We start from the raw sequence: 14,979 nt of genomic DNA, 5'->3' as shown, positions 1-14,979 counted from the left end.
ACCTAATAGGGAAACATGCTGCACGAGAACAAGACCAGGCCTTGCTGGGTATGGAGTAATAATGGGGCCTTTTAACAACTCCCACGGTTGACATAATACCTCAACACAGCATGTCTTTGAAGAAATATTCTTACTGTTAACTGGAGATGAAGGAGCTGATCTCAGTCAGCTGTTAGGTAAAATGTCGTTCATCCATCAGCTAGTGGAGACTGAGGTTAAGCCAAGAAGGATTGCTGTAGGGATTAAAGGCTGAACTGACAGGCTGAATTACAAAGTTTTCAAAGTATGTCAAGGTAAGGAGGATTATTTTTTTTTAGCTGTGGAGACATGAAAAAACATGCCTTATCGTGCAAGTTTATTGAACATGAGTGTGTTTCTTGTTGGTGTTTCTTGTTTAGTGGTTTCCTCAAGTTATGTTAAGAAGTTACATCAGGGTTATTTTTTGTAACCCTAGAGGTGAAGTGGTTGATCAAATGATGGGCCCTTGTTGATGTGTAAATAGGACACTAAGATCATCTGTGGTCTTTAATGCTTTTTGACCACCATTCATTCTAACAGGTTGATGTTGAAAACTTTCTCCACATGCAAGCAGGTTCTCTAGGTGGGCATGTAGCTAGTGGGCATCCCAGTTGACAAGCTTAGTAAAGAAGATTGGTCACCAAATATAACTATTTGAGGCACTCTTGGTGGTTCATTATTCTTTGATGATTCTGAAACTGGATGCATGGTTCTGTGTAACGAATAAACGGTTTTTCCTTCCTGTGGTTCATCATGCATTGTGGATGGGTGCCTGATGAGGGATATGGCATCCTACGGGGCTACCATGAGCAGCAGAATGTCCAATGGTAGGAACAAAACACATGCTGATGGCCGAGGCAGAAAATCCTAATTTGAAACAAGGCCTGGGAGAGGTTTTCATTATCTTCGGGTAGCAGTGGAGATCAGTACTCCTAGAGAGATTCCAGTTTTCAGTTTGGAAAGATTCAGGGAACTCAGTCCTCTGGTCACTTACCCAAAACAATAAAGACCCACACTGTTACTTTAGGTGGTGCCAAGCTGTGTGGATAATGGCAGAGATGAATGAAAGTACTCAGAACTGAAGGTCCTCTTCTGGTGAGGGAATAATAGTCTGAGTTCATTGCTGATGGAATATGATTTGGCTATGCCAAATCTAGATCTAGAGCTGTACTGTTCACAATGGCAGGGGCTGGCCACACTTGGCTAAATTTTTTTTTTTTTTAATTTTTTTAAGATTTTATTTATTTATTTGAGAGAGAGAATGAGACAGAGAGCATGAGAGAGGGGAGGGTCAGAGGGAGAAGCAGACTCCCCGCTGAGCAGGGAGCCCGATGCGGGACTCGATCCCGGGATTCCAGGATCATGACCTGAGCTGAAGGCAGCCGCTTAACCGACTGAGCCACCCAGGTGCCCCTCACATTTGGCTAAATTTAAATGAAAATTAGAAATTCAGCTCTTCAGTCACTCACGTCACATTTCAAGTGTTCAACACTAGTACGACAGCTAGTAGCTACCATAAGGGATAGTGAAAAATTCATGTAACCTTTCCATCATCATAGAATGTTCTATTGAGCAGCACTGATCTAGAAAATAAACAATAGGTCCTCAAAGATATATTCTATCAAGAAACACCATTTTGGTGCCTTGGTTGACCACACCAGGGAGGCCCTATCTAGTTTTTATTCTGAATCACTAGATTTGAAATAGCAAGGCAGGCAGTAAGACCTTAGATTTTGGTGTGAATTATAAAGTAAAGACACTTCTGTTAGGGGATCACTATGGATAATGGTCACAGGCAAGGAGGTAGGAGCAGAGGATGTGATGCTCTGAGGTTAGGATTTCCTCTGAATGAGAAAAAGTATGTGACCCAATTGGGCAGAAGGAAGTGGTCAGAAGTACTTCTGATATTTGTATAAGGGGTGAATATAACTGACCTAGAATTTCTGGAACTGCCTTTGGTTTAGACCACCTTACCTTTCTTATCTGATTATGTTGGTAAAAATAAGTTAGACATCCTAAAAAGAATATGAATCTTAGCTTCCCTATCTTAAGGGACTCTCAGTGCCTTCCTCAAAAGGAAAGTAGTTCTTTTACTAGTCTTGCTTCACATGCCTTTAAAAGTTCAGAAGTAATTAAGGAAAGGAACAAATGAAGGGCAATAATACTTCTCACGCTCATCAGGATGTTCCTGGTGACTTGTAGCATGGGGATATATCTAAATCATTTTCAACAGAGTCTGGTGAGCCATTAGGTTGCCCCCTCCCACCCTAGCATTTTGATGTAGTCTCATAAACTGAGGAATTGAGAAGCAGTGAAGACTGAGGTCTTCATCTTTAGGGCCTAGAAGACAGCATGCCTGGGATCAAAAAAACTGATGAGATGGTAAGATCCTTCATGGATATTAGGAAGTAGATCAAGAGAGATGTTAAAAAGAGGAGGTCACTATTCAAAGAACAGCTAGAAGGATTAAGAACAGAGAAACTGGCTCTAGGAACTAACAGGAGTTTTCATGAACTGACTGAGAGAATAAGAGGGTGGCTACTGGGAAGAAAAAGGGGTTTCCAAGGCAGCGATAAAAACATGAACACTGGACCTTGTTTAATTCTGCATAGTTCATCATCCTCTCACACAAGGAGAACCTCTAGCATCCAATAAATACCTGTTGAATTAATCCTCGGGAAAGAAAATCACACTGGATGCATAAATTCCTTTATTGAAAATATTGGGCTAGCACTGCATTACATATACTCAATATCCATAAATGAAGGGCCACACATTTCTGATTGGACAATACTGTTTTAAATAGAGAACACAGCATCTGGACACAGCATCTGGATATGCTCTTACAAGTATAATATCATGGACTAAACTAGGTAGGCATGAACTATATGCAAAATGACCATTTTGTTCGTTAATAGCATATGGTTGCACATGGCATAAATGCTAAACTTGATCATCATGAGACATTCCTGATCTCTCACACCAACGTATCATTTAATGAGCAGGTTAAGGTTAAACTGTCAATATGTTGTTAATCAAGAGTTCTCAATAGGAGAACTTGGGTGAAAGCACACCCAGGCTACATATTTAAGATTTAACAGAATTCATTTAAACTTGCATGGAATGTGAGTAAAATAGTTGCTGATCTGACAGGAGGCCACTTGGCAATTTGTTCTCTTTCATAAATATCCTAAAATAAGAGAATAAAGGAAATATTCTGCCAGCTTAAGGCTAACATTCTAAAGGCAGTTTTATGTTTTTTAAATGCAGGTATATAAATGCTACTTGTTATTAATTTTTCCTTTCAGAGATCACTGGGGATGTAATTTATGACAGACCATTTCTCAGCTTTGGCTGTTATTTGAAAACGTTTTCCGTTATCAGTCTTTGGCTTTCATAAAAGTTTGGCAATCAGTAATATTGTTTAATTTTTAACAAGGCTTTATTATCATTTTTAACAAAGAGTATTTTATGATATGAAAATGGGTTGATGTTAAAAAATAGGTTTTACTTTTTTTATTCCAATTTTGGTATGAATGCACTTCTTTGCATTGCTTTTTCTCAAAAGAGTCTAGAAACCAAGACAGTTGGGCTAATTTGACATTTTTCATTTGATATAAAATATGCAGAAATTAAAACATTCAATTCCTTTTAAAACAGAGGCCTGTTCATTAATTTAAGAACCTGGGGAAAATTATGCACAAAGCACATGAAAATAAAGTTTTTGTTATTAACACACATGATTTTGTAAGAAACAAAACATTTTCTTTTCAAAAGCAGGGTTTGTTCTAAGTCTGGATTCAGAAAGGTATCCGTTTTTGTAAATACCAACTTATGACTGAGAAATGGCTTCTTTACACAATTATGTTCAGAGTAAGTAAAAATGTTCCTTTTTTAATGACTAAATGGAAAGCTGGCCTACAATAGTCAAATCAATAAACATTGGTAATGAGTTTTTAAAATTTCAGAATTATGTGTGTGTGTGTGTGTGTATATATATATATATATACTTAAGACCTATCACCCTAATCAGGGCCAAAAAAAAAAAATTCAATATAAAACTATATAAATCAAATGGGTTTGTTGCCAAAACATAGCACAAAATGTATACATTTATTTCAAGATTTGACACATTAAAAGAAAAAACTGCCAACAAATTTTAGACAATATACTAGAAATAATAAATAAGACAATTTTTTAAAAAATCATATATTCCCTTTAAGTGCCGAGCACTTTCAATTTTTCTAAATGAGACTAAGCTTTTCCATGGCAAACAATATTATGCTGTACATTTTGGTAATGAAAATTATGTTGATAAATACACAAGGCATGTATGTATTTCCACAGTATATTTTTTTCACAGTTACCAAAAATAAAAATTGCATTCAACTCATACATCTATAAATATTCTGATTCCTCACTGTATAGATTTGAAGGAAATGGGAGTATTAAGTCTTTCAACACTCCGGACTTCAACTCTCTTTCTTTGTTGTCTGCCCTCCACATGTCCCTTTCAGAATCCCTCTGCGGTGTGGCCATGCTCTAAGACGTTGGCGGAAAGAAAGCAGTATGGTGGGATGAGGCAGTCAGGGCCGGGGCTGTGTCTTCCAGGAAGCCAGCTTTAGGAGGGCTGATGGAACCCGATCTTTTTAATGTGGTATTTTAAGGCAGTCTGAGTGAGTTTCACTCAAATGTCCATACCTCGAGGTCCTGAACTATGAAGTCTTCCTTTTTGGAAAGGATATCGTTATTGAAAGTGCTGCAAGAGTTGCTCCGTCCATGGTATAAATCAGCATCTAGCCATAAACCAAATCGTCCCCTGAAAAGATCACAAATACAAAAAGGTAAAAACACCTCAATCTCATGTGGCACACTCTCTGCCCTCCCTTGCCCCATCTTCTTTCCTTTATGCTACCAACAGACAAAACCCTAAACTGCTTGGAAAACAAAGCATACATTTCCTTTATTCCATTTAAATGACTCATCTTACCCCAAAGACAAATGATAGTAGTCCCTCCTTTAGACACATAAATAAACCATTTTATCTTTGACTCTTAGGGCCATGTGTTAGGCCACTGTCCTAATTAAGCACACGGCCTAGCTAAAATCACCTGATACAAGGTTTTGGCTACCTGGGTCTAAACAGACTCTCACAGGTCAGGCAGTGAATTAATAAAAACAAAAATCTTACCCTCCACCACCAAGTTCCAAAGAACTTATGTCTCCATTGATAAAGTATGAGTTTTCTCCACTCCACTTAAAGACCTTAGGGTAGAAACACAAGAGAGAGGACATCTGAATCTGGAGAATCAGCGAAGAGGGAATTACTAGCGTAGTACTGTGTGTGGAAGGAAACTACCCCTTGGTTGAGGAAGCTCCTGATTGCCAGCCCTTTCTGATACCAGGATGAGATCTTCAAAGGGGTTATAAAGTAGGCAAGACCTCTCAAGCACATGTTGGCTCTGACCTCCTGTCATGCCTCCCTGGATCCCAGGACACACAGAAAAGCAGTTTTCAAGGCCCAAGGAGGGACCCTCCAAGCAGTCTGTGTGCTGGAGCCATGAAGGGCAGACCCAGGCTACAGTGAGTCCAGCTGAGGTCATGGAACCGCTGCGGCTCCAAAGACAGGCCCCCGCCCCCCCCGCCCCCGCCCCCGCCGCTGACACCGCAGCACTGGGAAGTCGGGCATTTCTCCCACTTCGGTACCTTGAAATGGGGGCTAAATGTGTATAGAAAAGTTTCGCCTGTGCCATAATAGTGGTCACTGAACTTGAAAGGATGAGTTGCATATGCTCCAAAAATCTGTCAAAAGAACACAGAAACATTATCTTTTTTTTTTTAAGATTGTATTTATTTATTTGACAGAGACACAGCGAGAGAGGGAACACAAGCAGGGGGAGCGGGAGAGGGAGAAGCAGGCCTCCCGCTGAGCAGGGAGCCCGATGCGGGGCTTGATCCCAGGACCCTGGGACCATGACCTGAGCCGAAGGCAGACGCTTAATGACTGAGCCCCCCAGGTGCCCCGAAACATTATCTTCTTTCAAAGAATGGCCTCCCAAAGAATGGCTTTCTGAAATATTCTAACACAATCCTGTTCTGAGATATCATTAAACCTCTTTCAGCAAAGACCATTACTAAATTAGAGCTCTTAAATTAAAAAGACTACCAACAAACAGATAAATAAAATATCCCTAGTTCTAATTGGAACTCAAGTGGTTCAGAGAACGTATTTGTCAAAGGCCAGCAATTGTTCCAATTCCTTTAGTGAATACAGATGACATACTGGGAACATGAAACAAGATGCATCTTGCACACGGAAGTGAGTGGTTGAAAGAACAAAATCATGTGTCTTAGGTGTTTTATAAGTGGAGTCATGGCCAGACAGGTCCCCAGAGAAAATAAATTTTTCTCTTTCGATTTATAAAAATGAGTTCTCAATATGCTTAACACTGTGTCCTTAACATGACAGATCTCTCTTAGCTCGAAATGGCTTTTAAGAAAAAAAAAACAACAATCCCATAATACTATGGACCTTAAGGGTGATTTAGATGTATTTGAACCAATAATTTTTCTATTTTTTTCTCACTGTCCTAGCTTTCTATCTTTCTGGTCAGATCCTGATCAGTGCTTGCAAGGGTAAGAGATGGCAAGAGTGAACATATGTATTTTGAAAACATCCCTAAGTGATTCTGATATACCTTCTACTTCGGAAACCCACTGGAGAAACATTGCTTTAAATGGAGGTTATCTGAAAAATGTTATAACTTCTGAATATTATTTTAATTGGGTTATAATCAATGTGGAATCTCTTCTTCACCAATTACACTTAGTTCCTGGCAACTTAAAATACTAAAAATTAGGTAGGGTAGAAGTCTAGAAACTCTAATAATGTTCTTCATACTTCCTGCTACTAAAGCCTTTCTCTAGAGCTGCTAGGAACAAACAAAAACAAAACAGTAACAAAAACATCAAAAATCCATTTTCCTTCTTTTGGTGATCTTTCAATAAAAAAAAAAAAAAAAAAACACTGTGATAGGCATCTACTTTTAAAAGCATGTGCTTAAAATAGTAGGACAAGAAGGGCAATGGCCATAGGAGGAAGAAAGTGGGTCCTTTTCTGATCAATGAATAGGAAAAGCCACCCTACGCTCACCCTCTCATGATTCTAAATATATTCTTTCTTAGCTAAAATCTTCTTAGCAATCATGGAAATCTATTTAAGGATTAGGGATTGGATGATAACTAAGAAATTACTGTTAATTTTGTTAGGTACATAACATTGTGGTTATGCAAGAAAATGTCCATTTTCTCTTTTCTATTCACTTATTTTGAAAGAAATTTTATAGATATGTATATAATGATATTAAAAATTTAATATATTTGCCAATAACACAACAAAGGAATCCATGGGGGAAAAAAAGTTGAGACAACCAAAAGTGGTAAAAAAAAAAAAAAAAAAAGGTTTATATAACAAAACGTATAAATGTATATTTGCTCTCCTCTCTTCTCTCAGCTTCTTTAGTAGAAAAAATTACATGAAGTAGTAATCTTTTTATTTTTAAAAAATTTATTTATTTAAATTCAATTTAATTAAGATAACAGCATATTATTAGTTTCAGAGATAGAATTTAATGATTCATCAGTTGCATATAATAACCAGTGCTCATTCCATCAAGTGCCCCCCTTAATGCACAATTTCTCATTGGGTTTTTGATATACATCAGTGTAATATGTGTAACAAAATTACCACAAAAATGGGAAAATGTAATCGAGCAATATCGAAGTAACATTTCTGTACCTCACTGGAATTAAGTTAGTATAAATCAGACTCTATCAATTGCCTGAATTTTGCTATTTTCCACAATGCTTTGTGGTATGAATTACTCCACAGTCTAATCTGACTAAAATTGGGCCCCTCTGCAGGGGTAGTTTCTTTGGTCAGTTTATGAAGTTTATCCTAACTCCAGGAAGGTCCTCCTTTAGCTATCTCTTTTCCTGGTTCTCTCTGGTAAACTAGATGGTCCTCAGTTTGGCTTGTTGTCTTCATGCAGTTAACAGCCTCCTCTTAATTGTTTACCACCAAAATTTTCATCATTTTCTAGAGTACCCTTTGGCTTGAACTTCTCCATACTCTTCTAAATAAAGTCAGTTTGTCTGGGGACAGCTTCAGAGCTCTATGTCCTTTTTAGGGTTTTGGTTTGTTTTGTGTTTAGATATGCTGTGGACAGGGGCTAGGCCAGGGCAAGTTCAACCACTGTGTCTGACAGGGCAGGGGTTATGGTAGATAAGCACAGGATGCGGGAGCATGTGCAAAGGGTCTGGTGGGAGCCACAGTGGACAAGTGGATGAGTGCATGGCTGGGGAAAGTCTGTGTGCTGTGTCTGGAGCAGCTGTGGTGGATGAGCACAAAGCTGGGGCCAGCCTGAGGGCCTGGTCTGGCAGGGTGGAGGCCAAGATGGATGAGCACTGGGCTGGCCTGGTGGGCTGGGGCCACAGAGGAATATGGAGTGAGCTGTGGGGCTCAATTTCCCTAGCAAGGGAAATTGAGAGCACCAAAAATGGCACCCCCCAGCACCACGCTAGCAAGGAAGTAGCATTAAAAAAAAAAAAAAAAAAATTGGCACCCTCCAGTGTCTCTATTCCCAGAGAGCTCTATCAGACCCCTGCCCCTCTGGGATACTCTCTAAAACTAGTCAACAAATCTCCCTCACCTGCAGCCCACGTGCTTCTCAAGCTACTGCCTCTGTGTTGAGACTCAGCGCAAGTAAGTCTGTGTGTGAGCCCTTCAACAGTGGAATTTCCCTTTCCCACAGCCCTCATGCTCTCCCAGAAATTAGTTGTCGAAGACAGCTGTTCTGGGGGCTTGCCTTCCTGGCACAGGCCCATAGGCTGGCGTGCCCAATGTGGGACTTGAACCCCTCACTGCTCAGAGAGGAGCTGCATGTTTTGTGATCTCTCTCCCTCTTGTGGGTCACTAGGGGGATGGGGTGGAGTCCTGTCAAGACCGCTTTTCTGCCCCTCCTACCCATCTTGATGTGGCTTTTCTTCTTTTGTCATTTTTTTTTTTTCCTGTCCCGTGTTATAGAAGATCCGTTTTGTTAGTCTTCAGGTCTTTTTCAGAGAGAACTGTTCTACCATTGTAACCTTGGTGTGTCCATGGGAGGAGGTTAGCAGAGCTCGAGGTCTTACGATCTGCCTCTTCTCCCAGAGCTGGGAGCCAGGGGCTCTGCTGTGGAGCTGGGGGCTGGATAGTGGCCTGCTTCCCTCAGAGGAACACGTATTTCATGAGCAGGATGGCAGGTAGGGGAAGTAGCTGGTGGTCTTGGCTTGCCTCACCTGGCAAAGAACTTCTGCCCTAAGAGCTGTGGCAAGGGCTTTAGATACTCTTTTATTCTACCATGCCTAAGGTAGAGCATCTCCCCTAGGAATAGAGGTTAGGTCGAAGAAAATAATCCTCTACTTCTAAGCCGTCCTTACCTGGAATTTAGCCTCTGAAACACAGATCTTGGGTAGGGGGTAAGAAGTGCTAGGGACCTGCCCCTCGAGGGTGTATCATAGCAATTTTTAGAGACTTGAAGTGACTGTTGTTTTTTATAATTTCTACCAGTTATGGTTGTTTCACTGATTATCGATTCTGCAGAGCTCCCTTTGCTGCCATTCTGCATGTATAATTTTAAATTAGAATTTTATATAATTTATTCCCAGATAAATTTACAGGTGTTGTTCTATCATGTTCTCAAACACAGCAAAGCCACATTCCTGCCTTGGGGGTAAACGGGTGTGGAGAGCAGAGTTAGTATTCAGGTGTTTTCATCCACACAAGTACCTCGAGGGCACCAGATCCAGTAAGACTGCACCTCCTGATGAATAGTGTAGCCTTCAGGTAGAGGCCTCATTTATATACCTGCTGATGGGAAGCCTGGTGAAGCTGTGCTGCATCCCTGCTCTGTGCTGCCAACACGTGCCCCAACAAACTTGGTATCTTTTGGTAAATTTGCAGGAGAACTAATCTATACTTACGGTGAGGGTTTGTGTGGGGTCTAAAACCATCTAGCCATAGCTCCTCTAAAACGTAACATCCAACTTTTCAAACATTTCATTAAATCCCTATGTAATTCCATTTTAAACTGCTGTTATTATTTTAATTTTCAACGATTAAATAAAATGTCATCAATCAAGAAATAATAACAGTAACAGTGATAATAGCTAAACTACTCCCCACAATTCTTTATCTATAATAACCCAGCAATAAAGTCCCAGGAAAGATCACAGTGGAGACAGACAATGCCTCCAGTACCCCCATCTCTCTAATTTCTCCCAAGACAAATTATGATAACAAAGATCTATTTCCCTAAAATGAACACAATTATATAGCTTCACAGCAAGCTCCCAATGCTTAATAGTGCCCCACATATAACAGGCACTCGTACATTTTCTGAACATATAAATAAATGAAAGGCTGTTGAACAAAACCTGCTTCAATGCCAGAAAGAGAAAAGAATAACATCTACATCTTAAAAATGTAAAGGAATTTCTTCTTGATATAACACAGGCCAAACTGGAATGAATAAATAGCAGACTTGAAAGATGTCTTCCTTTTGTGGAGCAAAAACCGGAGTGGGTAGTATATGAAAGAAAACTGCACAGATGCCACTCACACCCAAGCTGACTGAGAGAAGTACTAGTGAGGGGACATGGGGATAATATCTAGAATTCACCACTGCCTCCATATAGCACAGGCGAAAGGGCAATGAGCAAAGGTACAGAACATTCCTTGCTATTTCATAACAATTGGGTCCTTCAGGTACAACACACCACAGCCCTGACTGGCTCTCCATCTGAGCAACCATGAAGACAAGGTTTGTGGGCACCACTTCAGCTCCCTGGAAAGAGTTCTGGTATGGCACTGGAACTTCTTTCTGCACTATCTCTCAATCCAGACTTGACTTTTGTCCAACTTTTCCAGCTTTAGGTTGCAGAATTTCCTACTATACAGTGAGCACAGGAAAAAAAATTCCCGTCTGTGACTGTATTTGGAAATACACTCCATATTCTTCTAGAGATGCATTCGGAAGTATGTAGGGGTGAAATGACACAGTAATTGGGATTTACTTCAAAATACTCCAGCAAAGAAAAACCAACAAAGAAAGACTGATGAAGCGTATGTGGCAAAATCCTGCTCACTGTAAAATCTGGATGATGGGGAGTTCTTATACTGGTCTCTCTACGACTGTGTAAGTTTGAAAATCTTCACCAAAAAATGTTTTCTGTGAGCGGAACAAGCCTCACCTGATTATCCATATCTTTGATGACCAACAGGACAGGACTGTCTAGCGACGCTGACTTCCGATAGAGAGTTTTCAAACTGGTCCCATGCTCTAATGTGCTATAGGCGAGTCTCCACGGATACCCCTGTACCCGTGCTGGAAGGCGTCGGGCCAGCTGCAAATCCAAAGATGGAGATGTATGTATACAATTCGCCCACGGATCTGACGAGCTTGTAGCACAAAGCAAGTACCTGAGGCTCAAACTCAAAAAGCATACGCACTCACATGTTGCCCCCTTTTACTCTGACAAATATTTGTAACTATGAACCAGGAAAGAGAAGGGAAAAATCACTGCTTTGGTGGTGCTGTCTTGGCAGGGATGCCCCCCAGAGCATACATTCCCTCTCAGGGACCTGAACGAGGGGTCACTAGGCAACTATACATTTGAAGATACAGCACCTAGCTTCATATGAATTAGACACATGCTCTCCCTTTTACACCTCGACCTGCCCTTCACCAAACAGTTCATGGTTCTCCAGTTGTTCGTTCTAAATGCTCATAGGCTCAGAGCTGCCACTGACGACTAACTGCAGCTTCCCACAGAAGTGAGGAGAAGAAGAAAACACTGGTGTTTTACGCTAGTAGTCAAATGTAGTCTGTATTCATCTTGCTGCCTCTTTCACCTACATTAACAGTTAGCTTAAATTTGGCTGCCATAAACACCAATAATGCGTGTCTCTTCAAAAATACTAACAAAGGAGGCTATGAAGTACTTAAGTCTTCAGAATGCTTAGTATCAGTTGTAGTATCAGCATGAACCCCATTTCTGTAACTGCTTGGTCAAGTCTCTTGGCTTTCCTGGGCCTTTACAGACTCATTTGCAAACTGAGGGAGTTGAACTTGATTCTTTTAAGGTCTCCGAAATTCAGGTTTCTAAGTTGACTTATGGGAGAAATGCAAGAGATTCCTTACTGAAGTTCAAGTACAGCACACCATAGTTTTTCATAAAATTGAAGTAAAAGATTTTCAGAAAATATAAAGTGAACAAAGGAAATCACAGAAAAAGGAAAACTACTCCTAGGGGTTGGTAGTTTTCGTAAAGCTAGTAAAGTGTATTTGCTATATAACTTTTATTTAGCCCAATAAGTTAAAACTATTGGAACTCTGTAATAATCACTAGGATAAATTTGGATCCTTTTTTAAGTGTTAGGAATATGCATGAAGACTATGGTAGGACAATTTAAAAATTGTGTTGAAGACAAGAAGGGCTTTTCATTCAGACTTAGGAGATGGATATAGTTTCTGGCCAAGCCCCCAAACTCCCAAGAAAGTGACCTCTTCTCCTCAGAAGAGGAGAAAGGACACTGGTGTTGGTTAGGCTGCTGGTGTTCTTCTTTTAAAACTTGGCTCTTCCTTCACCCCATGAGAAAAGCAAATGCAGGGATGCGAAATGCTTCTTTATTAAGGCCTGGAAGACCCCCGTCCTAAGTCCCCAGGGAGAGCCCACCTGCTCTATGTGCATGTTCTCCAGGAGTGCACTGTGGGGCTGCAGGATTGGCAGGGCCACCTCGTCATCATCTTCATAGTAACTGCAGGTGCTCTTCCTGCGCTTTGCCTCCTCAACGGTGATGATCTGAAATGGAGAAGAGAAGCCCCCCAAACCTGATATATTTGCTTTTCCTTCGCCTACTAAAAACGACCTCAGGTACACACCTGCCTGTAACAGGTGGAGTTTTAGCAGTAGGACAGAAACTGAACCAGAACTCTGGGAAAAGGGCTAATTGCAGCTACAATTTTGAACAAACGCAGAATCTAACACAGTACAACGGAGACACTTACTATGTACAAATTAAAGTCACAGGTTTTCCTCTTCTGCAGCTGCTGAGTGCTCACTGAGTGTGATTATGCATAACTCCACAGGTGACTTGTACCCTTGAAATGCCCTAAATTATTCTCTTTTAGCCTGCATCTAAATGTGAATTGTTAAGGGACTAATCAGCAATCATTCCGTAAATCTTCTATAAATAGGGAAATTGGGAAGATAAGGATAGTTTGTTTAATCAAGACTCCTCTAATGTTTTCTCTCAAGGCTATGGCACAAAGCACCAAACCCTGATAGAACTAACAAATGCTAACATCCACCAGAAGCACCAATACAAAGAAAGACAAAGCTTTAGGCTAAATTACAATTAGGTTACATTTCTTTTTGTACAATCAGAAACCATCAAAATAACCTTTCAAAACTGAGAAAAAGGACTTTGTGCACATTTATTATTTCACTGTTAACTATGCTTATGAACAACCAAAGTCAATTTCAACTTAAAAATCTATTTTTTGTCCCTCCTAACGTCTGGATAAATCACTAAATGATTTTGAAACTGAATGATAAGGTAACTAATTCAGCAAAATACCTCGGTATTAGTATCAGTGACGTTTGCATTATAGAGAAAAAGCATTTACGTTACATCTAGTGAAAGTTGCCAGATGACACACCACTGGATTTCCAATAGGCACAGTGACAGATATAAAGTACCTGCCACCGGCTGAGCCAGATTTTTGGTTAGGAAATTAACTACTAAGTTTTACTATCTTCTCATGGGGGCTTTACCTAAAACCCTGGCAAAGAATCACAAATGCAGCATTTTAAATGTATTAAATAAAGCACATGTTTTTAGTGGACTCTACATTTAACAGAGGTACAAATAGGGCTGTGGAATGAACAACTAAAATATGGATTTTTACTCCAAAAAGAAGGGACAAGCCACATCATATCCATCTCCCAAACAAATAAAACACCTGCTTCGGTTGAAATGTCAGCATATCCTTTCTCATTAGAAGGCATTTTGAAACATAGCGAGTGGTGGATCTCTGAGGATTCACCGGCACCTTATCAGCTCTCAGGGACTCCAACATACCTTCACAAAAGGCTCTTGGTCCGGTCTGGCACAATAGAAAATCTGAATGTGCAAGGGCAACCTTCGGGTTCTCATCCTGCTGGGAGGGAGAACTGTCCGCTTGCCCTCTAATGAGAAACAGTGTTCTCCTCTGCCGCCACACGCCGATGCTTCCAGCCACACGGAGCTACGACTGTTTTTGCTGTATCTAGTTTCCTGCATAATTGAGTTTCTGTTTCCCTCAGGAGAGGGTTCAACATTTCTACAGGAACACACCCAAATTAGGATTTAGAGCAAACACACACTTCCTGTCAGGCAGAGCTGTAAGGCTGTAAAATGACACTTTCACCTTTGAAATGGTAGTTTCCTAACTGCAACACAACTCCATGGGTTTGGGGTTTTTGTTTTTTTTTTTTTCCCTTTATCTTCTTATACTTTCCTTCCTAATTGTCCTCTGGCTAAGCTAGCTCTTCTAGCCCTGCCTTTCCAGAGTTTTTTTTCAGCACCTTCTCTAAAGCTAAATTTCCATTTTAAACTTTGTGGATGTTGCCGGACATAGGTTTGAATCTCGAAGGAAGGATAAAAGGAGCCTTTACCCAAGGTAGGTTCATTATACTTACGCCAATGGCATTTTACTTCAATACCACATCATGTTTGTTAGATATGAGGAACTTAAAAGAATGGGAGAACATCTGGTTTATATGAGGCTGAGAAAAATGTTACTTTAGATTCAGTTTTTCAAAATAGCTGGCAAAGGAACATTTACCCTTAATGACCGATAAGCATGATGAGCCCACCTC

At 40.3% G+C, this 14,979-nt stretch overlaps 1 protein-coding gene across 16 annotated transcripts in view; it reads right to left on the bottom strand.

The window, feature by feature from the left end:
* Positions 1 to 2,715: 2,715 nt before the first annotated feature.
* The window catches only part of NCOA7 (nuclear receptor coactivator 7), a 155,888-nt gene continuing 143,624 nt past the window's right edge, over positions 2,716 to 14,979 (bottom strand). For 14 of the 16 annotated variants that reach the window (XM_045865492.3, XM_045865493.3, XM_064598073.1 and 11 more), the window contains 5 exons: positions 12,793 to 12,918; positions 11,308 to 11,460; positions 5,725 to 5,820; positions 5,210 to 5,283; positions 2,716 to 4,837 (listed from right to left, as the gene is read on the bottom strand). In XM_045865492.3, coding sequence (XP_045721448.1) covers positions 4,702 to 4,837; positions 5,210 to 5,283; positions 5,725 to 5,820; positions 11,308 to 11,460; positions 12,793 to 12,918 — 585 coding nt within the window. In that variant the 3' untranslated portion in view covers positions 2,716 to 4,701. Of the gene's footprint in view, positions 4,838 to 5,209; positions 5,284 to 5,724; positions 5,821 to 11,307; positions 11,461 to 12,792; positions 12,919 to 14,200; positions 14,430 to 14,979 lie in introns of those variants that run through there. The other 2 variants (XM_045865499.3, XM_064598075.1) reach the window with 2 other exon arrangements.

This window comes from Mirounga angustirostris, unplaced genomic scaffold, assembly GCF_029215605.1.
Source record: "Mirounga angustirostris isolate CCGP_5_RB_7025 unplaced genomic scaffold, mMirAng1.0.hap1 SCAF_8, whole genome shotgun sequence".
Taxonomy (NCBI): domain Eukaryota; kingdom Metazoa; phylum Chordata; class Mammalia; order Carnivora; family Phocidae; genus Mirounga; species Mirounga angustirostris.
This window is presented reverse-complemented; position numbering and strand designations above follow the sequence as displayed.